The sequence below is a fragment of the Ailuropoda melanoleuca genome, chromosome 2 (assembly GCF_002007445.2).
Source record: "Ailuropoda melanoleuca isolate Jingjing chromosome 2, ASM200744v2, whole genome shotgun sequence".
NCBI classification, from domain to species: Eukaryota; Metazoa; Chordata; class Mammalia; order Carnivora; family Ursidae; genus Ailuropoda; species Ailuropoda melanoleuca.
Genome location: NC_048219.1, coordinates 46,790,764 through 46,816,591, shown reverse-complemented (window position 1 = coordinate 46,816,591; position 25,828 = coordinate 46,790,764). Strand labels below are relative to the sequence as shown.

General features: G+C 38.5%; 1 protein-coding gene across 1 annotated transcript in view; it reads right to left on the bottom strand.

Moving 5' to 3' along the window:
* The window catches only part of LOC100478721 (serine/threonine-protein kinase TNNI3K), a 292,736-nt gene that overhangs the window by 94,558 nt on the left and 172,350 nt on the right, over positions 1–25,828 (bottom strand). The window contains exons 18-20 of the mRNA XM_019797164.2: positions 5,471–5,523; positions 5,093–5,145; positions 664–796 (exon numbers count right to left, since the gene is read on the bottom strand). Of these exons, the coding sequence (XP_019652723.1) occupies positions 664–796; positions 5,093–5,145; positions 5,471–5,523 (239 nt within the window). The remainder of the gene's footprint in view (positions 1–663; positions 797–5,092; positions 5,146–5,470; positions 5,524–25,828) is intronic.

The following is a 25,828-nucleotide window of genomic DNA, read 5'->3' as shown; positions in this document are numbered from 1 at the left end:
AATGGAATATTACTCAGGAACAAAAAAAAGAATGAATTATTGAAAATCAACAACATGATTCCGTTTTTAGGACATTCTGGAAAAGGCAAACCTATAAAGACATAAATCAGATGAGTGATTGCTGGGGGCAAATTTCCAGTCTAATGGTGAATACAAATAAGTAAATGGAGTGACAAGACATAAAAGCAGCTTAAATAAAAAGAAGAGACAGATGCAAATAAAATTTACCTTAAACCTCAAGTATGTGTATATTTTTCACGTACCTTGTGTGTGCCTGTGTCTAAAAATCACACAGGTCATTAAGTTTTCTGGATTTGGCACATGCTTAAAACAAATAGAGGGGCGCCTGGGTGGCTCAGTCAGTTAAACATCTGACTTTCACTCAGTCATGGTCTCAGGGTCCTCGGATTGAACCCTGCGTCCCTCTCCCCACTGCTGTGCTCTTTCTCTTTCGCTCTCTGTCTGTCTCTCAGATAAATAAATAAATAAATAGGATCTTTTAAAAGAAAACGAAACAAAACAAAAAACCAAATTGAAATTGTTTACTTAATTCTCACCTTGCCAACCCACCAAGAGTAATAATTTTTAGAAAAAAAGTGTTTCTTTAAGTCATGAAAATGCATAGAACTCTGGAGAACAGAGACACTTTGCAGGATGTCTTACCTGGCTTAAGATGAGCGAATGGAATTTCACCGGTGAGAAGTTCCCACAGACACAGAGCGTAGCTGAAGACGTCAGCTTTGATGGTGTAGCGTGTGCACTGCGTGAACACCTCAGGAGCCATCCAGCGGAGGTTCTGCGTGTCCAGAAACATCCACAAGTCACTCACCAAGTGTTTAGTTATTCCATTGTAGAACAGTGTTTTTCTTAGTAAGGATTTAAGTGTTCTCCCATTGCTCTCAAAAGATATAAACATAAAATAACATTGATTGCCCTATACTGTGCAATAAACTGGTGTGTTTATACATAAATAGCAGGTTTACTATTGTTGCTCATTTTTACAAAGGGCATTTTGTAAATCATTGGAAAATCATGAGAGTCATAATTCTTCCAAAAATATTCCAACAATATTAATCATCAAGTAGTCCTGCATCTTGTAAAATGATGATCACGGCAGCAGCATTTTCTGTTTACTTCTGAGCGTCTTACCCCTAGAAGCCATTCAAGCTTCTGAATAGCCAATCACGATTCATCCAAGAGCTCTATGCCTCCCTGGGGGTGAAGCACACACTGTGGGAGGCACCTTTCCTCCTTTAGATCTTCAGGTTGTAATTTAGGAAGTCACTAAATTAGAAGCATAAATAGTGCCTTTATGATTGAGGAGAGAAAGGACCTTAGGGGAGTGCCCAGAATATTCCTTTAAAGCAGATATCTTACTGGCAGGATCACATCTGTCACATCTCCTTTGTTTGCCCAGTTGTGTTATTTCTGAATGCGGTTTGTGCAATAAATATTCCAGGAACAAAATCTATAAAATGTTATAATTTTCTCTGTACAAAGTTTTATATTCATGTTTGGATGGCATTATTTACATTCTTTTCACTTGCAGTTATGTAGTTTTTGATTTTAAATATAAGTTTCCATTCTGGGATGCAAATGCATAATTTTGGTTTATTTGTGGTTTAGGGGAAAGAGCACTAGGTTTCGAGTCAGGAGATGAAAATTCCAGTTCTAGCTGTACCACTGCCTGTTTGGGCAGTTCTGGACAAATCTCACATGTTTCTTGGACCTCAGATTCCTCAAGGGTAAAACAGAGGAGGCAAGCCCTTCCAGCTCTAAAACCTCACGGATCCATAACCTTATCAATGAACTTCGCCAAACACCTTCTTTCTTTGTATTTCCACTGAAGGAAACCAGTATTCTTTTATTGCTCTTCCTGAAATTCTATGCAGAGCTGGCTGCTGATAATTCTTTTGAAGTGTCTACCTTATTTTGAAATCGTGCGTAATTACAGCATTCCAAGAATATCTCTATTCTGATTATGGTGCTTATATGCAATTCTTCCCTGTGAGCTTTCACATTCCAAATAGCCTCCACTTATGTAGCAGATGATACATTGTGTCACAACATTGCATAAGTGGAAGTAGGCATACAATGTGCCCATTTTTCCACAGGGGAGCAATAGAGTAATCAGCCAACTTACACAAGGCCACATAACTAGTAAGACACAAAATAGCCTTCAAAATAAATCTAGAGTAGTGCTGTGCTTGAAGACTACACTGGTAGGATAAAAAAAAAAATTACTTGCTGTTGGTGACATTCAATTCAATTTCTTTCAACAAAAGTTTATTTAGCCACTCTGGATGCATTTTAGAGTCACCTGGGGAAATTTTTAAAAGATACAGGTACCCAAGATTAACCCCAGGCCAAAGAAATCAGCATTTCTGGGGGTTAGATTCAAGTGGCATACTTTCTAAATGAGTTTCTGAAGTGATTCCAATGTGTAGCCGGGGTTGACAACCACTGATTAAGCTATCTCTATGTCCCAGGTCTGTGTGTCCTGTCAAAAAGAGGACTCATTCTTCCTACCTCCCTTATCGCATATCTTACCACTCTTCTCTTGCTCACTCCACTCCAGTCATTCTGTTCTTTTTTTTTTTTTAAAGATTTTTATTTATTTATTTGACAGAGATAGAGACAGCCAGTGAGAGAGGGAACACAAGCAGAGGGTGGGAGAGGAAGAAGCAGGCTCATAGCGGAGGAGCCTGATGTGGGGCTCCGATCCCAGAACGCCGGGATCACGCCCTGAGCCGAAGGCAGACGCTTAACCGCTGTGCCACCCAGGCGCCCCCAGTCATTCTGTTCTTGAACACACAGAGAGTTTTCCTGCCTCAGGGCCTTTGCACTTGTTGTTCCCTCTGTATTGCCCCTTCCCACACATGGATGACTGGTGGTCAGGTCTCTCATCAAATGTTATCTTTCTCTCTTGCCCTAAATGGCACCCCTCTACTCTCCATTCATATGCTGTGCTTTGTTTTTAGTTCATAACACTTATCACCACCAATAGATATTCTGTTAATCTGCTCAGTGTCTATCTCTTTCTAGCAGAATATTAGCTCCATAGGAATAAGAAAATTAATTTATTCACTGTAATATCCCCAGTTCCTAGAAGAAAGTGTGGCATCTAGTAAGTAGTCCATAAATATTTGTTGGATGAAGGAGTGAAATCTAACTGGGGAAACCAGCATGCATAATCCTACTTACAATACAACATGTTCCATTATGTGGTTCCTGCCTTCCTCTCTAACTCATCTTTCACTCTCTCTTCCTCATACAGTGCATGCCAACAATGCCAACCTATTTGAAGTTCCCCCAGGAAGTCTGATATTTCTTGTTCTCCACTATGACTTTACTCATACTGCTGTTCATTCTACCTGCCACTCCTTTCTGTTTTCGCTACACCTAATTTACTCCCATTCATCCCACCTGAGCTCCCATGATGCTTTGTCACACCTTATTTACCACCGAATTTCCAAACTGCTTTCAATCTATCTGCTTATTACCATGTTTTCCCTATCAGAAAATGAGCTCCTTGAGATCAAGGACTAAGCTTTTCTTTACATTTTGCATTTCTGGCCCTTTGCACAATGCCTGATAAACGGTAGGCCCTCAATAAAAGTTTGTAGACTGAATGAATAAGAGTTTAAATTAGCAGTGCAAAATGCACAAAAGCACAGACAGAAAAGTGCATGGGGAGGAGGCATCAAATGTTGGGGAGGATGTAATGGAAGGGAAGGCACTTAAAATGGGTAAAATTTCCTGGGCCTTGCAAGATGAGTAGACTCCTTTTAGGCGGGGTGGAGTGGAGGGCTATCCAGGCAGAGAAAACCACACTAGCAGTGTCACAGGAATATGAAGGTGAATGGCATGTTTGGGGAATGACCAGGAGGCTTGTGTGCTGGGGTACGGGGGACTTGAGAGAACTCGCTGTGGGAGAAGAGGTCACAGAGGGGCCCTGAGCCAGACCTGGGAGGACAGGAGGCTGTCAGGCAATGAATTTGGATTTTGGCCTGCGGGTAGTGGGCATCTTTTTTTTTTTTTTTTAAAGATTTATTTATTTGAGAGAGAGTGAGAGCAAGCAAGCGTGTGTGCATGGGGCTGGGGCAGAGGAATAAGGATAGAGGGTATCCAAGCAGACTCCCCACTGAGCAACTGGGGACTTGACTGGGGGCTTGATTCTGGGACCCTGAGATTATGACCTGAGCTGAAATCAAGAGTGGGATGCTTAACTGACTGAGCCACCCAGGTGCCCCGGGTAGTGGCTATCTTTGATGGTTTATAGGAGGATGTGAATTGTCCATGCCCAACAGCTAGCTGACGCTGCAAAGAATGAACAGGAAGAGCATACTGGAGTTAGAATCCTACTTCTAGTTCAGAAAAGAGATGATGAAGACCTGAACTGAAGTGTAAAATGAGAGGTTAAAACAAGCATGCGAACAGACAAAGTGAGTAAAGTCAGTGGAAGCAGGGAAGGAAGGAATGGAAAATTACCCCAAACTTGGGTAATTAAATAACACAGGTAGTCTAGAAAGAGAAGCTACTTTTTGGGGGTGTGGGGGGAGCAAAGGAGAGAGCAGGTAATGAATTTAATGGCAGAGATTTTGAGTACAATTATGCTTGCTTCAGATGTTATAACTTATATAACTTACATTTTACTTAAACATTAATGCTTGGTTATGTGACATATTGCCTTATAATGCTAAAGTAGAAAAAAGTTGTTATCAGATGCTGGTTAACTACAAATTCTATAGTTAGTTACTGATTAAATGTTCACTCCACTGCTTAATAAGAAGATCTGAAAATGAAAGCCAATTAACCATGCTTGCCATGTACTTTTTTCAGTTATACTTGAAACAACTCTGTATTATTTTGCCCATCGTCTTTCCCAAATATATATCTAATCTATTTTTCTGGTAGAGCCTTGAAAGAGTTCTTTTGAGGGCTTACTGAAAATAAAAGCATAAAACATTATCCTGCCCCTGGGACAATGACAATGCTTTCAGTTAAAGCTGCTCTCATCTCACTTCGTCTCATGCTGAGTTTACATATTTTAATTGTTTCATAATTATAGGGAACACAAGCAGCAGCAAACCCCAGGTTGTTTTGTCATGTTGTCTTCGTCCAGAGACTGTAGAAATCTTGATTCTGAGGGAGAGAGAAAACGAATTCATGTCAAAGGAAATATCTTTAAAAACAAGGTCAAAATCACAGCTAAAATTTTGAAACCCCAAGAAACCTCTGTCTTATTTAAATGCTTACTTCCTTTCTTTTAGCTGGGGATATCAAAGAGGAAAAACTGAAAATAAATGATATATTTTTAAGATTCAGGGTCACTGAAATTTGAATGACTTAGACAAGTATAGCTGTCAGTGTGCAATCCATTTTCAGATTCATCATACAATATTAGGTACCAACTAGGAATGAAGAAATAGACTGATGTCATTTGGGTTATTATTCATGGAAATCTCACCTCCAAAATCTGCCACCACAGCATGCCCGTCCTCACAGAGAAGAATATTGTGACTATAAAAAAACAAAACAAAACAAAACAAAAAACAACTTTGAGTAAACTTTACTACTTCTGAATCTGGTGCCTTAAGGAAGAGGATGATATTTGTTTACCCAGATGATTAAGAAGCTGGAAACGATGACCAGAGATCTTAGGTTAGTGGGACTGATTTTCTTAATTTTGCTAATTCAAAAGGAATATTCACAAAATCATTTTATATCCAACTCTGAAACTATACAAAGTATCCAACTTTGGGTAGATCTAATCTTGTCAAAAAGTCCCACTAGCTGAAGATTAGTTTTTCAAATCTTTGAGGTTCAGTTGCTAATACAATTGCAACAGACAGGGTCAAAAGCAGCTGTGAGTAGATGAGAGTCAGAGCAAGGGAACAAGCTTTCTGGAACCCGAGGCATAAGGACAGTTCAAGTCAGAGCCCGACATGAACACAGTAAAAGGACCCTTTGTGGAAAACGTCTTGGCCAATATCTTCTAGATACAATTCCAGGAAGAAGGAGTGTTTTTTTTGTTTTGTTTTGTTTTGTTTTTGTTTGTTTTTTAAAGATTTTATTTATTCATTTGAGAGAGAGAGAGACAGCCAGAGAGAGAGGGAACACAAGCAGGGGGAGTGGGAGAGGAAGAAGCAGGCTCCCAGCAGAGGAGCTGATGTGGGGCTCGATACCAGAACGCCGGGATCACGCCCTGAGCCGAAGGCAGACGCTTAACGACTGCATCACCCAGGCGCCCCAGAAGGAGTGTTTTAAGCCTGACACTAGCTAAACCACTTTTTAAGGTCATAGGGAGGAAAAGGTATAAATGTCATTAGAGTCTTTCCAAACCATAATTCAAGCTAGATTAAGAATATCCTTCCTTTTCAAAAAGTAAATCAAGGCTGGGAAAGCCCAAAAAGAGGTTGTTCCTCCCACATGTTGGTGAAATGAGTTGTGGGTTACCTTACGGACAAGCATTTCATGATCAAGATTGCCTTTGAGTGTTTCTTACTGAATGCCTTTCTTCATGCTTATTTCACATTGGCTTATAAAGGAGTCATTTCAGTATTAGGAGATCCTCCAAAGGATTTCTTTTAGTGTCCATAGGCCATACCGTATTTATTTTATTGGCTCTATCCTTAACTGTTTTGCGTTTTCATCAATATAAGGAAAACACTATTATTTTCTAGTCCTGAATGCGTCCTGAATAAGATAGTGAATCCTTTACGTAAATGCTTTCTGGTGGTGACTGAAACTTTATAAGAAAGTTACTTTTGAACTTCCTGAGCATCATGATGAATTTTATTTCTGTGATACAGACTTAATCCTCTTTTCAATGACCAAAAATCTAGAATATGTTTAAAGTCACTTTGCTTGGAAAAACCCAGTGTAGAAGTAATCAAGGATGTCAAAACAAACCCCCAAAATGCTCTCTTTAACTACAAATTTATCAGTTGCTCCGTGTGATGAGATGACTATGATGATAGAGAACTTGATAGCATCAGGAGCTCCCTGGAAGTTCAAGTACAACAAGAAAAATGCATCTAATGTTGTACCACTAGATTCTTTGAAGGATTTATGGGAGTTTCAATACCACAATCCCTTGATCTATCAAAGGATAATGGGTGTCACATTTTAGAGATATCATTAAAACACATACTGAGCATGGATTCCCCAATCACCGTACATTTATATGTATAGCATTCTGTTATTTTATTTTAATTTCAATTAGTTACCTAGAACAGGGGTTATTAAAAAAAATTTAGGAGTATAATCTCAACAAGTAAAACAGATTTGTAAATGGAGCTGCTGCTCTAGTTCAATATAAGGAAAGGCTCCCAGAACTACTAGTTAAACATTCACTTTTTTCATAATAGAAGTCATCCAGGCAATAGCTTAAAACCATGGATCTTGAGAAGCCCCCAGATAAGTTACATCTGTACAGAATATTTGTTTGCTTAAATTTCTTCCAAAGTAAATATCTTATGTTATTAAGAATGATTATACCAGCTAGCTGGAGTTGGGTAGAGGGGTTAGCAAAATTTTACTCTTTTATCAAAGAAATTTAAGTGAGTTTGGTCACTGGGTCACCAAGTGCATCATGAAATGAGAAGCAGGGTATTTCAGGATAGATGGATTATGCTCATTTCTGTACGTCTGGTGTTTTTAGCACACANGGACAAGCATTTCATGATCAAGATTGCCTTTGAGTGTTTCTTACTGAATGCCTTTCTTCATGCTTATTTCACATTGGCTTATAAAGGAGTCATTTCAGTATTAGGAGATCCTCCAAAGGATTTCTTTTAGTGTCCATAGGCCATACCGTATTTATTTTATTGGCTCTATCCTTAACTGTTTTGCATTTTCATCAATATAAGGAAAACACTATTATTTTCTAGTCCTGAATATGTCCTGAATAAGATAGTGAATCCTTTACATAAATGCTTTCTGGTGGTGACTGAAACTTTATAAGAAAGTTACTTTTGAACTTCCTGAGCATCATGATGAATTTTATTTCTGTGATACAGACTTAATCCTCTTTTCAATGACCAAAAATCTAGAATATGTTTAAAGTCACTTTGCTTGGAAAAACCCAGTGTAGAAGTAATCAAGGATGTCAAAACAAACCCCCAAAATGCTCTCTTTAACTACAAATTTATCAGTTGCTCCGTGTGATGAGATGACTATGATGATAGAGAACTTGATAGCATCAGGAGCTCCCTGGAAGTTCAAGTACAACAAGAAAAATGCATCTAATGTTGTACCACTAGATTCTTTGAAGGATTTATGGGAGTTTCAATACCACAATCCCTTGATCTATCAAAGGATAATGGGTGTCACATTTTAGAGATATCATTAAAACACATACTGAGCATGGATTCCCCAATCACCGTACATTTATATGTATAGCATTCTGTTATTTTATTTTAATTTCAATTAGTTACCTAGAACAGGGGTTATTAAAAAAAATTTAGGAGTATAATCTCAACAAGTAAAACAGATTTGTAAATGGAGCTGCTGCTCTAGTTCAATATAAGGAAAGGCTCCCAGAACTACTAGTTAAACATTCACTTTTTCCATAATAGAACTCATCCAGGCAATAGCTTAAAACCATGGATCTTGAGAAGCCCCCAGATAAGTTACATCTGTAAAGAATATTTGTTTGCTTAAATTTCTTCCAAAGTAAATATCTTATGTTATTAANCCAATGCTCTGGAAGCAGAGAGATTAATATTCAAAAACAATTTTAGGCCCTGGGTACAGAAGGACAAAAGTAAAAAGAGTGAAAAATAAACAAAATAGGGTGGATCCATCAAAACATCTGAAAAAAGGTGTCTAGATTTTGGGATAAGCTACCTAGCTTAGATATAGAGGACTAAAGGGGACAGAAAGCCAAGGATCATCCTTTCATAACATTTCAAGTTTTCTAGTTTGGAGTTCATAAGCACAAGGCAATAACATATCCAATTAGAAAGGATTGTCTTACTAAAAATCTTATGCATTTTTATGAAAAGGGTAGTGGATGAAGTGGGAGGCTGAGAAACTTGACTAAGGTCAATGTTGTGCTTGGCAAGATTGGACTCACCAGACAAATAACTATTATTTTTATCAAATTGAAATGAACATGAACACTTGTGTTCTTAACAAACAATAACAAATTACACAAAAGAAAGGATGAAGTGACAGTTTAGGAACACAAGGCGATCTGAGTTCGTAGCAGCGACTGGGACCAAATGTCAAAAAGGATGCTATGAAAATAATACTGGAGAACCTCAGGGAGTGCTGGAACAAAATAGGAAATTTTCTATTTACTTCAAGATAGTCATTTGGATTTGTCCAGTCCTTCTCTAAACACTCAGTAACAATGGAAACTAACTTTTAGAAGCACCTCTAAGATCCAGCCATTCAATTTTTAGTTAGTGCTGAGTCATCGTTCCTATCTGGAGTAAAACAGATGGAGAGAGATAGGCAGCGGTGAAGCTGAGAGAATCTGTGCTAATCGGTGACAGCACTAAGACTTTGTGGCGGTCCCCATGGTGGGTCAGACAGTCATGTCATCAGCATCAGGGTTGAGGAAACCTAGGGAAGGGGATGAGCTCAGAGCTGAAGTCAGCTAAAACAATAGAAATGGCACAATTACTACTAATGATAACTTCAAGAGTTTATTACTGAGGTTTGTCCTGAATGGCAAGTTTTGAGAGGAGTGAGGATAGTGAAAATTGTGAGGCAGTAACAGAGATGGGAAGCAGTAAAGAAAAAAGGGAGTCAATATTGCGTTAGAGCCTCCGGCGGGCAAGCACTGGTGTTTTCATGATTTTCCACTCCTCACGGAGCCACTACGTGGTTGGTACTAGTATAACTATTCTATGGATGGATAACTGAGGATCACAGTGGTTACGTAAGATGGCCAGTATCACAGCTAGTACGAAGTGGAGGCAGCAATCAATTCTCAGGCTCCAGAGTTTGCCTTTTTTAGGAGAAGCTACTCCCACATCATCCAGATAGGTCCTGAGGAGCCAGGACTCATCCAGCTTGATGTATAGACAGAAATTCCAGAAACTCTGCTTGAGTGAAGAATGACCTGCCAACTAGTGCTAAAAATTTCTGTATTCAATGAATGACTATAAGGTAATGAGAATGAAGTCAAAAAGCTACATGGAAATAAATCTAATACGCCTCTGATCCACCAAGACCCAGCAGGCAAAAGACTAACCTTCTTCCCCTCTAGAGTGTGGTTAATATGCTATACGCAGGTGAATGAAGCCCAGTACCTGAGAATGGGAAACTTGCAATCTAACCTGGGAATCCAGCTAGGCACACAAAGAAAGTCATCAGGATTAGAAAAGTGAATGAAAACAAGGTGATGGGAATTCTAAGACTTTCTCTTCCCCAGGAGAGCACCTGGGAGGTTCATTTTTATGTTTGCTTTTATATAAAATTCTGGGGGAGGCAGTTTTCTGTTACATGTGATGCTTTACCGAGCATCTTCGTGCACATAACATTTGGTGGAAATAGCCCTGTGGGTCAGACCCTTTGGATTTGAATTTGATAAATAAATAAACCTGTCAGTAATTGACTGAACTAGCACTTCAGCCCAAGTCCTACCATCTGGGGGAAAGGGATGGAGAAATGAGGGGCAGGAGATGAGAAAAGATAGGTCACAGTGGAAGGAAAGAGGACGATGGTGAACAGATGTTGTAATATAGACACATGTACACATAAGCAGTGCACACACACACACACACACACACACACACTTGCTGCTTAAACTCTCTGGAAACATCTTTAAGGGTGACATGCTGCTGAGGAATGCTCTCCAGATAGCAGTAGGTTTGGTAACCATACAAGGAAGTTCGAGAGATAAATGTCAACAAGTCCTTCATTCTTACAGTAATTTTTGGCATTTCTGGATTTAACATTTTAATTTCATCTAAACGAGTGTGATTCTAATAGTCCGAGCTGTTTGTGGACTTGTAATTTTGTTGTGTCAAGTGAGGCTTGAACTCGGAAGCAAGTAGCTTAGCTGATGAGTGTGCCAAGTCAACCTTGCTGCATCAGTAGCTCAAAGGGCTTTATTGCTGTCTTTGGTGATCATACATTACAGGAGAAACGGTACGCTGGAATGGCAGTCACCAACATGGATATTTGCACAGGCTGACCCTTTCTGCTGTGAAGGCCTCATTCTGTGGTAGAAAACACAGTACCTGCCTTCAAAGAGATGACAATCTGGGAATGAAATGCAAACTGAAAGGAAGAAACATTATCATACGTAAGCTAGAATGTAAAGTGGCTTTTACTGTCAGATACCTAGAAAAGAACATAGTGACTGTGAGAATTCAAAAAAGATCATTAAAGTAGAAGAGAAGGTCTTATGAAATAGGATGAAGAGAAGGTAGTATGTAGGAAAGGGACCTGGAGCTGGAATACCTAGTTTTGCTGTTACTGGTACTGTGAATTTGGACAAATAATAATTTTAACTTTTGAAACTTTCTTTCTCATCTCTAAAACTTGTGAGAGGAGTGAAGAATGTTAAGAGATCATACATGGAGGGGCGCCTGGGTGGCTCAGTTGTTAAGCGTCTGCTTTTGGCTCAGGTCATGATCCCAGGGTCCTGGGATGGAGCCCCACGCTGGGCACCCTGCTCAGCAGGGAGTCTGCTTCTCCTTCCCCTCTGCTCTTTCTCTCTCTCGCTCATTCTCTCTCAAATAAATAAATAAAATCTTAAAAAAAAGAGAGGTGATACCTGGAGTTTTGTAAATTCTGAACTGCTAAATAGTATTGATTATTAATAATACATGGAAGACCTAGCTTACAGAGTGTTTGTACAACTTACAAATAATGCCCTTTGTAAATGATAAAGCCATGTACTTGGTAGGTATCAAGTGATGAGTCTTGGAAGCAATGTGACTTTCTGAATCAAGACCCACAGGAGAAACTGACTTCACTGTGGAGTACTTCAACTCACTCTTAGCCCTAGAGAGTCTCTTCTCTTTCCAGTCCCATTGTCTAATTCTATAAAACTATTGCTGCTTTGATTGAATGATGCATTCACCTAAGGAATCTTTGTTCCCCCGACTGCACTGATACTGCAGTATTTGGAGTTGGCTCCAGCTTTGTCTTTTATCATGAAGCAAATGATTTGGGCCAATTGTTTATGTAACAGAACTGACTATTTATCTCTTTGAAATGTCTGTCCCTTACGGATGACTCCACAATAAAGTTCTTGTAACCTAACAATGCATGCACTTAGCAGAATACAAAATATAACTGAAGGCCAGATTTACTTCATCCAATGCTAATACAATCCATGCTCTGACCTTCAGTTCTTTCTTCTATAGTAACACAGTTCACTTACAGAAAAGAATAAGCTGTTTTCAATGTGGTGTGTGTATTTATATCTTTTAAGTTTTTTCTCTAGTTTTCTTTTAAAGAAAGTGAATGGAAGTTAAATTCTGCTGGTTCTTTATGACTTTTTTTTTTTTAACTCCAACCTCAGAACTGAGTTAATTTAATGAAGTCATTATGTAAGCATCATGAGTCTTTTCATTTTAATTGCCTATATTGAAAATTTACCTAAAGTGCTCAAATGATTCATAATCAGTTGGTTATGCACTATAGTCCAATACTAATTGTAACTATTAATCAGACTGGCCTGATTATTAGACCATTTTCCAATTCTGACTTTCTTCCAGAGCCAGACTGAAGTTCATGATGGCCTTAGAAGGATCAAGGTGACTTGCTACTCTCACTCTGCTACCATTAAGGGTTTTTTTAAGTCACTTAAAAAACCCACATAAATATTAATTCTTCTTTTCCCCTGAATTACAGAGCCATGTAATTGCCTGTGTCAGTTGCTACTAACAAACACTAGTTTAAGGGCACCATGGCCAACCTCTCAGTGTCCTTATTTGAAGAGATGACAGGCTCAGAAATGTAAACCTAATAATGCAACAGCAATGCTCCCCAGACTTGCTATAAGCCACTGTTTTCTGATAAACGCCTGAAGGTGATTAACTTACATGATTAAAGACACATGGCTATTGGCATGCCTGGAAGCATTCCAAGGGTTAAATCAGTGGAAGCAATTAGGCTTCATTTTGCATCTCATCACACTGTGAAAGTCATTAGTTTACAAACACATCTGCCTGACAAGCAATCATTCAGACCTGATGCTGAGGAGTCCTGGATCTGCCTGCTGCCACATTTTGTTGGTTGGTGCTACTTGATGGCCCAGAACTCTCTTTCTGCTCCAGACCTCCTCCGTCTGGGGAGTACCACCTTCTTGACTTTCAGCAGAGGCAACTACACTATTCTCTCCTATTAAGCTCCCCTTAAAAACCCTTCTTAAACCTTTGCCACTACCCAACTAAATGTGGCTCTCTACTTCTCAATATGTAACTCCCATACCCTGAGCTGCTTTCAATTTGTTTCAAGTATATCAAGGTGCTTCCTAGATCCTTAAAATGCAGTACAACTCACCTCTACTCACTTTGGAGCTTTGTATCCCTTCCTAAAAAAATACTTCCAAGTCATGTAGATCATTTCCTTGCAGTCACAGATGTATTCTCTCTCTCCCTTCCTGCCTTCCTGCCTTCCTTTCTTCTTCTTCTCCTTCTCCTCCTCCTCCTCCTTCTTCTTTTTTACATTTTTCTTCCTCTGATTTTATCTTTTTATCTCTGTTTCTTACATCATAGGGAACAAAAACAGGTCAAAAAAAATATCTTCATGAGGGGTGACTGCTGGGGAGCCTGGGTTTGAGCCCCAGACAATGGAAACAACAGATTTAGGTTCAGAGACCTTGTTGATATTTCCTTATTATGTATATTATGTGGTTATTGGACTCTCAGCAACCACTTGAAGGTCCCTCACAATTCGGGCTGCACAAAGAAACCTGGTTAACAATTGTATGGTAACATCAGAAATCATGTACTTTGCTTCATAGCCTAATAAAGCCTCCACCTAATATTCTGGACATCTTTGTACCTTTGGGCCCAACATAAACTGTTCAGGGCTCCCGCCATAACCAGAAGATTTTGTTGTTGTTGTTTTTTCTGCCAGAAAAGTGAGGCCCCAAGAACTCTATTTTTTGGATTTTATTTCATCAGGGCACCCCTCCTTGACAAAGGTCAGAGAATTCCAAGCCTGGGTTTCCCTATTAATCCCTTTGAAGCTAGTTCTTCACTAAAAATGAAAACTGTAAATTTATTTTTCATTCTGCCAGAAAGCAACCCTAGTTGGGCTTCCTACATACTGATTTAAGATAGCTTGTATCTACCATTGGTTCTTAAGAAAAGGCTCGTGAGGGAAAACTCACGTTGACAGCAAAATAGACCCTCAAACTCATTCTGGAATAGCAATATACAGATCTTGAACATATAATAGGTAAGAGAGAAGGAATTTACCAAAGCTCCATGTCATTAACTTCTAAACACTGAAAGCCTAATTTCAGTGAACTCTTGGAAACCATGGAAACAGAACACTCCAATGAATGCAAAGGATTGTAGAACCTTGACTTTTTCTAAAACAAACTTCAGTCTGTCAGTAGAAGTATATTTGAAGGCTTACCTCTAAAGCTATTGGATTTGTCCCATTGCCAGTGGGATTGAAGAGGTGGATTATAAGATTTGTATTGTGGTTAAACCCATTTATTGACAGTAAGGTGAAAAAAACTCTACTCTTCACTTACTATTTGCTCAACGCCATAAAAAGCAAGTGGAAAAGTGATAATGACTGAATAAATCGAACGATACACACTCATGCTATTGATTGTGAGGTTTCTACGAGTTAGTGTCCTAGAATCAAAAAACAAGTATAATTTCTGTTTCTAGGTATGGCTACAGTTTTGCTTATGTCCTCTTAACAGGATATAATCTTATGAGAATGAGGCATCTTAGGTATGCAAACTGCACAATCTGAACTCTCTAAAGGAAGAATTTGAAGAGGTTGGTTGTTTTTTGTTTTTTGTTTTGGTTTTTTTTGCCAAGGTTAACTGATTCAGCTCCTGACTAATAACTGTTCTTTTTCCTGACTCACCTACTTCCTTTTTCCTGATCTCTGAGGATCCTAAGCATGTCTCCAGCCTCTGTTAAGTGTGTGATATAGATGGTAAGGGTGCCAACGACTCCTACTGAGAAGTGTGCTAGGACTCTTCCCACCCACGTTTAAGAAACCAGATCCAAAACTGATTCTTTAGCAACATGCCTTCTGAGCATAAACACTCAAACATACAAGGTCTGTATTAACCCCCTAACTCTGCAGGATAAAATTAAATCCCGGACACAATGGGGACAAAGAAACAAGGACAGTGAGAGGAGAGAATAAGAACACAAATATATAAAGACACATAAGAGAAGAAAAATTTTTTCAGTTTGGTGTGGCAGGCATTATTGATATTTTGTGTGCCAAGTTTCCTGTTTAAAGACCCTGAAGTAGGTGTATATGTGTTGAGAAGAGGAGGGCTGAGCTTAAAAATAACGGCTGAGAGGAGAGCTGGGCTTTATTGGCAAAGAAGGTGTCGTGAATTAAGTAGAGCAGCTCTGGACCCGGGCAACTCCACGGGAGCAGGCGAGGCAGCTCGATCTCCGACAAGCAGAGGCTGTGCTCCTGCAGAGCTTGACCTCTAAAGGAGTGTCTCCTTCTAACCTGAGCCACCAATGAGTGTTTAAAAAGTATGGTTTCAGGGGAATTTGTTTGCAGCCCTTTGGGAAACAGGGATTTGTAGGTAACTCAGGAAAGGAACCGTTTACCTACTGAACTAATCCGGAGCTACCGAAGCTATGGCTTTTACTGTGGTATCACTATCTCTTCTTAGCACAGGGAGACTAAATGCCCATATCTGTGCAAAAGGCCAGGTTAAAAATGTACTTAGTCCCACATGCCTTCCATCAAGGACACTTTGAAAATTCAAAAGAAAAGAACGGGTCTATTTTTTAAAAATTCACTGAACCATTCAGCTTCTCTTCAGTTGCTGAGAAGAGGAGATGCAGGTTTTTTCAAGACACTAGATAGTCTATCCCCGTGGGACAGAAGTATTAGTCACAGAAATATAAGTTATCAACCATGAAGGTTTAGGGCTATTTTAGTACTAACCCTTTGTCAATGTTGTGTGACTGTCCCCACAATACCGTCAGCTCCTTCCTCCCCTTCTCCTTCCCTTTGTTCATGCTGTCTTCTCCAACTTTGAATTCACTTCCAATTTCCTCTAAATAAATATCCCCATTTTTTCAACACCCCGTCCAGTCACTTCTTCTTCGCTGGGCTTTCACAGTGCTTGTCTCCAATAAGATTGTAATTTCCACAGGAGTAAAACCCATGAACCGGGGAAATTATTGGTGATCAATAAACTCTTATTGAATTAAAATTTCTTCTTGATACTGGAGGAATAAAGGGCAAGAAAAACGGAGTAACGGGTAGTTTACGGGGAGATTATATTCAGCTGTAACTTTTCCTAAATTCCATAAAATGAGTTCTTGTAGTTACTCAGGCCAATTTGTTGTTTCGTATTTTCTATAAAGGTCCAACTTTGTGACTCTGAATAAATTCTCTGAGACGTAATACTTTAATTTTCCCATTTTAGTCTTACTCCAGGCAAATTCTTATCTGTCAGCTACCTATATAACCAGTATTTACCCAACAAATATTTGGGTAATATTTATTTGGCATCCACCACACTGCTAGATATTATGCAGGACACAGAAAAAGCTTTAGAACAAACCCACCTTTCCAGTAAAGATAAGGAAATGAGCTGAATAAACACTTCTCACTCTAACCCTCTAATCACTGATTGCCATGCATAAGTCTGAAGCTCTGTTCACCGCATTTACCCTTTCCCCCCATGCTTTTTCTGACCATCCAAATCTTAGCCTTGCTTCAAGAACAAGTTGAAATCTTGCCTCTTTTTTGAAATCTTACCCAAATATTCTAGCCCACACCAATAAATCTGAGACTGAATGCCAATAACACAATTTTCAGTTCCATACATTTGGTACTTAGTATACACTCTCTTATTTATTTATTTATTTATTTATTTATTTATTTTACATATCTCCTATTTCCCCAGATAGAGCAAAACTATTCTTAAATCGGTTTTTTACCTTTTGCTCTCTAGGACTTGGCAAATTATAACAGCTCGAGGAACATTATGGTTGTGAATAATCAATACAGCCACTGATACAACATCCTGCTTTTTTTCACAGTAATCCTCTGGATAACATTCTATTATTCTCCTTCCCTTTATACATTCAACAGTCAACATTCTTATATCCTTCAACATTCTTGAAGGCTTTTCTGACACTTATTTCTTCTACTTCTTTACTGACCAGCCCCTTTTCGATCTACTAGTCTCACCTTTTTTTCCTTCCACTCCATAAACCTTTTTTCCAATGTGAACATCTGCGCCGTTCAATGCCATGGACTCTTTAGTCCTTGAACCATCTAATCCTGAGCCCTTCTTCTTCCTGACCAAAGTTTGCTTGTCTTCTCTTAGTGCAGGATATCACCATGAATCAAGTTACCCAAATACGAACCAGGGAACCACCCTTGATTCCTCCCTGTGCTTTAACCCCCTCATAAAATCAGTCACCATGTCCTATGGATTCTGGTTTTCTAGTATGTTCTACAATTGCCCAGTTATGCTTTCTATGCATTGAGCCCTTATCCCCTTTTGACAAGTCAGTAATCCAAAGCATGTTTGTTAGTATCCCATTTGTAGAAAAGTATTACCTATAGGAGATCTTCTTTCAGTGCTAAGCATGGTGTTAGGTATTAGATAATAATAATAATTAACACATATATTGCTGTGTGCTAGGCATGGTTCTAAGCAATGTATGTTAACCACTTATGGTTAACAATGTCACACAACCCCATGAGGTAGATATAATTATTGTATCATTTTGAATATAAATGGAATTGCAGAAAGGTTAAGTAACTTCCCTACGGTAAGTAGCTAGCTACTTTGAATTCCTCATCTCATTTAGTCTCCACTGTAGCCTTAAATGGTGATATTAATATTTCATCTTATACCTGAGGAATTGAGGCTGAGAAGCTTAAAATAATTTTCCTAAGGCCACCCATTTGGTAAAAGTGTCAGAATTATGATTAGAATCCACATCTAGTTGGCTTCAAAATTCACTTACTGTCCTCCACACATGCTTTGACAGTCACCACACAGAGTGGTTTAAGAAAAGTTAAATTGGAAAGTATGGACTGAATTTCTCATCTGTTGCATTAATTTGGGAACATTTGTTTTGAATATTGTTTTTAATGGAAGCAAGGAGGATGAGTGTTAAAATAGTGAAGTCTATAAGTTAAAAAAAAGTAAGTGCAAAAAGCACAAAAAATAGTGACTAAGGAGAAAAGGCTGAACGCAGAGAGGGAAGAGAAACAGGACCCAATGAAGGAAATAGAAAGGGTGGGGGAGTGGGGGTGGTGGTGGAGCGGACCTATGGGATCTGAAGGAGGAGCTAAGCTGAAGCATGAATTGCCTCCATGCTATTTAGAAAATCTAATGAGAATGTGTTAATAGAAAATGTGATATGGGACTAAATAGTTCAACAACATGCATATTTTATGATGTTGGCTTTATGTGACTGGGTTACTCAGGAATCTACCAGCTGAAACAAAGCCAAAAGATACTGGGTGATTTTATTCATGCTTACCAACAGCTACCCAGACTTTGCATGCAGCATGGAAATGACAGATGATTAGTATTCTAAAGAAGTCTATAAACTATCCAGCAAGTTGTGGATACTTTGTATTCTATTCTGTACCTACCCAGTACTGCAGAACATTTTGTTCCTAAAGAATTTAGTATGTTTTGTTGTTTTGTTTTTTGATTTTGGGGGGGGGTTGGTTTTGATTTCTGTGTAGTTCTTCTATTTAACTCTATAATGATGGAAGCAACAGTCATAAATATTACCCATACACCTTGTATAGAAGCAAACGTGAATCTGAGAGTCTGGTCTCTAGAAGATGACGAAAATTGGTTAAAGAGTGTGACTGGAATGTGGAAGGAATAAGGGACTGGGAATCAGAGCACTTAGGTTCAAATATCAGTTCTGCCATTAAGCCTACTGAGTGACTTTGGGGGAAGAAATTACTGAACGTCACATTTCTCTTATGCAGGATTGTGAGTTTTTAAAATAAAGATTAAATGAAATAATACTTGTGAAAAAAAATGTATGTGGCATATGCTTGACACACAGTGTTTCCTCAATAAACAAATAAATAAAGGAGCTGAAATGCCAGCATCAGAAAATTAATTAGTTGATTTCTCAAAAGAAAGACTGAGGATGACAGCTCAAACGATACATTCCTCATAATAATAAATACATATATATCTTCACTTTATGACATGTAAATGGGGATGTGTGAACAATTTTAAATATTGAGCAAAAGAACAAATAACCTTAGGTAGAAATCACCTTAAGGCATTAGGTCTTCTAGAAGTAGCGCTAACCCTTTTTGTTTCCAGGGATTATAAATGATACATATCTCAAAATGGTTAATTAAGCCCTCAAATGTAAAAGCCCTTTCTTAGGAGGAGTAGGCTCCTAAGAAGAAGCCATTACACTGAAAAATTAAAAAGCAAAGCCATCCAGTGCTCTTGTTTCTTGTCTGACTTGCATGTTACTCTTAGTTTTTCAGATTTTGCCCAACTGGGAAAACTGTCAGAAGGCTGCTACGTAGACGGTTTTGTGATCAGGAGGACGTTCCATGTAAGAATGCCTGCAGTGGTAATCTACACAGTGGGCCTGGCAAGACCCAGCAAATGCCCACTGCTAGNAACTGGGAAAACTGTCAGAAGGCTGCTACGTAGACGGTTTTGTGATCAGGAGGACGTTCCATGTAAGAATGCCTGCAGTGGTAATCTACACAGTGGGCCTGGCAAGACCCAGCAAATGCCCACTGCTATGGCATGACTTATGTCCTTGCTCTTGCCAGTCTTTCAGGTTGTCAGTCTGCTTATTCTTAGCAATCAGATTAAGTCACCTCTCCTAGTGAAGTCTACCAATTTCCTATTTTACAACCATCTTCCCCTTTCTAGTTTAAACTCTTACAGCTATAGTGTAGGAGAAAGAACAGTGGATTTAGAGAAACAAAACTTAGACTCTAGTCCAGCTCTGCCTAGAGTCTTTTTTAAAAAATTATTCAAATTATTTATTTCTTAATATGTTATCTTAAACTCTCATCTTTAAGAGCTGTCTTGTCAGGCTATTGAAAGGATTAAACAGTAAGTCTGTAAGATNAAACAAAACTTAGACTCTAGTCCAGCTCTGCCTAGAGTCTTTTTTAAAAAATTATTCAAATTATTTATTTCTCAATATGCTATCTTAAACTCTCTTATCTTTAAGAGCTGTCTTGTCAGGCTATTGAAAGGATTAAACAATAAGTCTGTAAGACNTGTCAGGCTATTGAAAGGATTAAACAGTAAGTCTGTAAGATTTTAGTGATTTGCAAAACACTATTAAATGTAACTCTTTGTCACTTATGTGTACTTTTGTATCTTCCACTCAGTGGCAAGCACCTTAAAATTTGCATGAACCATCTTTTTCATGTCTTTGAATCTTCAGGGATTAGAAGTTGGTGTTTTTGTTTGTTTGTTTTACATACTGGATATTCAATAGATATTATCCATGTTGGCAGTGTTGTAGGGGTTGTCAAATATCAGGAAGAACATTTCAATGTCATGGGAACTCTTAAGAAAATCCCAGTCATTTCTCCCCACCTAGAAGCTAATGGATATCTGATGAGGACTATGGATGGAGGTAAAATATGCAAAAGATAAGAAAAGAGCAAAACCAATTAAAATTCTGGACAGTACAAGTAAGAACAAACCATTTTTTTCCCTTTTAAGGTGGCATGAAATTCGAAGTCAAACCATTACTTTCAAAAGATTGATAGAAGTCACATTCCCAACTTGAAAGAGGCACCATGTGATAATGTTTCTTCTGACGCTTATTACAGCTATTGCTAAAACTGGCATCTGTGGAACGTTACATCTTAATGCCGACACTGCCTTGTTACAGCTTGAGTGGAGGCATTGCAGTCTGACTGCGGCTGCTTTATGACATGATAAAGAATTCTGAAAGTTGCGATGCTGTTTACAGGATCCTTTCCTGATAAAATAATAGTGTGGGAGATGTATGTTGGTATTTGATAATTTTGAAAGCTTTGAGAAAGCTACGACAGCTTGGCAAAACATAGCTGGCCAGAAAACTTCTTTGAAGTATTTCTCAAGCCTTGTGCCTATCCTCAAAAGCAAAGTGAAAGTCAAGAAAGACACTTCATGGAAGCAAATCCCAGCACCTGCCGCTGGCGGTCTTGCTAGAATTCTTTCTTGTTCTTTTCTCCTTTTGTTTGAGCAACTGGATGAATAGAATGGATCATGTGAAATCTGAAATGCTTATTTTCAAACAGCAATTTTTAAATGTATAAATTTAAACGTAGAAAACATCTAGCAAATGTTTATTTGCAGTTTTACTCCTCCAAATATATTAGGATTTCTTCCACATAATTTCTGGCTTATACTTACACAGATTTCTACCTTTAGTAGTTACACATGCATGAAAATTCATGCAAATCTATTTATTCAATCATTTCATACATATGCGGTAAAGGATCAAAATGAACATCTCAACACCAAATGCTAGTGAGATGCGGAGCAATGGGAAGTCTCCACCATTGGTGGTGAGAACGCAAAATGGGACAGCCACTTTGGAAAACAGTTTGGCAGCTTCTTACAAAAGGAAACATGACTCTTACCAAATGATCCAGTAATCATGCTCCTTAGTATTTACCCAAAGGAGTTGAAAATTATGTCCACACAAAAATCTGCACAATGGATGTTTATAGAAGTTTTATTCACAATTTCTCAAACTTGGAAGCAACTAAGATACTCTTCAGTAGTTGCATGGATAAATAAATTTTGGTGCATCCAGACAATGGAATAATTTCAGTGCCAAAAGGAAATAAGCTATCAAGCCATAAAATGACATGGAGGGAACTTATTGCATATTACTAAGTGAAATAAGCCAATCTGAAAAGACTGCATACTGTATAAGTCCAACTATATGACATTCTGGAAAAGGCAAAACTATGGAAACAGTGAAAAGATCAGTGGTTGCCAGGGTTAGTGGGGAGAAGAAAGGGAGGAATAGATAGAGCTTAGAAGATTTTTAGGGCAGTAAAACCACTCTGTATGATGCTATAATGATAGACACATGTCATGGTAAATTGTTCAACCCCATAGAATGTATAACACCAAGAGGGAACTANTAGTGGGGAGAAGAAAGGGAGGAATAGATAGAGCTTAGAAGATTTTTAGGGCAGTAAAACCACTCTGTATGGTGCTATAATGATAGACACATGTCATGGTAAATTGTTCAACCCCATAGAATGTATAACACCAAGAGGGAACTATAATGTAAACTATGGACTCTGGGTGATATGACGTGTAATACAGGTTCATCAACTTTGTAAATACACCGCTCTGGGGGGGAATGTTGACAATATGTGTGGGGGGCTATGCATGTGTTGGGAAAGAGCGGTTATATGGAAAATCTCTGTAACTTCCTCTCAAATTTTCTCTGACCCTAAAACTGCTCTTAAAAAAAAAAAAAGTCTATTAATTTTTTTTAATGCACATCTCTCCTAAAATTTTTGTCTTTTGTCTTTCTTCCTGACTCATATGCCACTTGATTTCATTCTCTCTTTGGATACTTATTATTTTCTCTTTTGAAGTATGGTCATTTATGTTATGTTATACCCTTTAAAATACTGTAAAATCTTTGAGTACAATACAGGACTTACTTATCTCTATACTTAGCATGGTGCCTGGCACATATAGCAGTCATTCCAGAAATATGTATTTAATGAATAAATTAAATAATACTTAGTTTTTGCCATCCATTTATATTTGTTATGCTACTTTGATAATATTCTATACAGCATATTAAAATATATAAAAATTATTATATCAAAATTTTCTAGCTGACAGAAGAAAACTAGGGAGAAATTTTGCCTGAAAAACAATTGACTGTATCATTTAATACACATCCTGAATATCTAAATTGGAAGACACAGGTTGTTGGTTACTCTTGAGCTTCCTTTTGAAATATCAAAATCCACAAAACCCACAAAACCCACATGCATGTGTTCACACACACATCACAAATACATACAGTCACAAATTTACGGGAGCACTGTTAATATATACACAATATACAATAGCCCGAATCAGTGATTTGCTAATCTTTTTTGTGTGTATGTGTACGTATGATTTGCTAATCTTTTGAAGGAAACAACCTTGATTGCAGCATGGATAACACAGTGTTTTGAATGGGGGCCTCAAAAAGATATGTCCATCTTCTAATCTTCAGACCCTGTGAATATTATCTTATTTGGAAAATAAGGATTTTGTAGATATGATTAAGAATCTTAAGATGAGATCATTCTGGATGATCTGGGTGGGACCTTAATCCAATGTCAAGTGTCGTTATAAGAGACAGAAGAGGAGGAGACAGAGACATACACAGGAGAAGGTGATACAAAGACAGAGGCAGAAATTGGAATGATGTGGCCAAGAACCTCCAAAAGTAAAAGAAGCCAGGCATAGAATTTCCCCTAGAGCCTCTAGAGAGAAGAAAACTCTGCTGACACCTTAATTTTGGACTTTGAGCCTCCAGAACTGTGAGAGAATCAACTCCTGTTGTGTGAAGCCACCACATTTGTGATAATTTGTCATGGCAGCCATAGGAAGCTATTATAGATGGATTAGATAGGAAAATAATTCTCGGCTAACTCAAATACAGAACTTTGAAACACAGCAACATCAGAAACCAAGGAGGAACTAAGAGAAGGCTCTCAAATTTTCCTTCATGAATATCTCTTACCTATTATGTGAGACCATTCAGCCACATCTAAACATATCTTGGGAAATTATAAAAATTTTTAATGATTGAAGATATCCTACAAGCATCCAAGAAAGAAACTAAATTAAACAAAAAGGAAAACCATCATGGTCCCACTCATTTACTGAACACTTATTTATTGAGAGGGTACTATATGCTAAGCACTGTTAGAGTCACTGAGGATAGAGCAGTAGGCAAAGCAGGAAAAAACTTCTTCTCATGAAGCTTACATTTGAGGGGGAAAAGATACACAACAAACCAACAAACACCTATATATCATATAGTGATAAACATCAGGAAAAGACACAAAACAGAGTAAGGTGGAAAGGGAATATGGAATGGGGGTTCTAGTTTTATAGGTGGCTCAAGAAGCCCTCTTTGAAAAGATGATCTTTGAGCAGAGGCTTGAAGAAAGTCCAAGCGTGAGCCAGAGTGATACCTGGCACAGTGTCCTGGAGAGAAGGAGTTGCAAGGTGCAAGGCTCTGAGGCAGGAGTGTGCTTGGGAGCTTTAAAAGCAACTGCTGATGAGCCAGCCAGAAGGGAAAAGTTTTAGAGATAAAAGTGGAGGAAGCAAGAAGCAAGAAGCAAGAAAAGTGAGGGTGGGCCTGAGACTCCTGTGAAGAAGGAGGAGGAGAAAAAGAAGGAAGGAGGACTGGGGAGGAAGAGTCCCAAAAGGCAGCACAGTTCTAAGTGTCAGCCAGTGGGAAGTCCTTGAGCCAAAGTTACCTGTTAAAGAAGTTCACTCCTTATAGAAATGGGCAGAGTCCAACCAGTCCTCTGGTTGTGCAGAGTCATGGCTGGGAGAAGCCTATGGGCAACGTGCCCCTGTCTTGAAGATGGGGGTGGATCAAACAGCAACTGGAGCAGTCAGTTACGCTCCTCACAACAGATCACGGAGGGTGGCGGGGGGGGCACATTTTCATAACTGCCGCAACATCTAATGTTGTATCTGATATCACAAAGGAAAGATGGCCCTCCATCTCTTCATCTCTCATATATCTCCTAAGAACTAGAATTATGGACCCCCCCCCAAGGACTAAAATATTCTCCTGTATAGCCACAATGCCATTATTATGGCCCTGAAATTTCACACTGATGCAGTTACATGATCTGCTGTAACCTGAGATATCTTTTAAACAGTCAAGTGGAGATAACCAGTAGGCAGTTAGCTATAAGCTTCTGAAGTTCAGTGGAGAGTAAAAAAGCTAGAGACAAGCAAGCCAAGCTTTTATTAATATCTAAAAGTAATGAGAGGAAATTATCAAGATAGTCAAAGTCTCAAATTACACATGCATCATGGGGTCTTACACAAAGATACAGTCTAGAAGAAATGAATGGAAAATAAAAAGATAGAAGTGAAGAAATTGTAGTATAATAGAACTCTAGAGAACACTACTATCAGCAAAATGTGTAGGTTTCTTTCAAATGAGAGTGGTGATATAGCAAAATTAAATTGCAAGAGTGAAAATTATTCTTGAAAGACAAGATCTTTAATAAGAATAAGAAAAATGTATTAATAAAAATCCATGTATCTGATTCCAGATCATATTAGAAAATATTAAGGAGTGGGAAATAAAAGCATATTAAAGTTCTTGCTTTCAATCAGGGGAGTCCAAAGTTTTGATTTGGTTCCTGGATTTAACTATATAAGTTATCTTTCCATAACCTCACCTACTAATTTAAGGCCTCTATCTCCTGGAAAAACCTACTCCAATAATTTCTTGGATGCTCAGAACTTCTATACCACACATGCTCACAAATACTTCTTTTCGGTTGCTCTATGGCAGTTCAACAGTCTCTTGTTTCAGTTCTGCTCATTACTATCTCTCATTAGTGCAGCCCTTACGAGACACCACACCATGGTCTCTTTTGGTAGTGCCCACCATGACATCCAAGGTGCTTATCACCAGAGGTCGCTGCA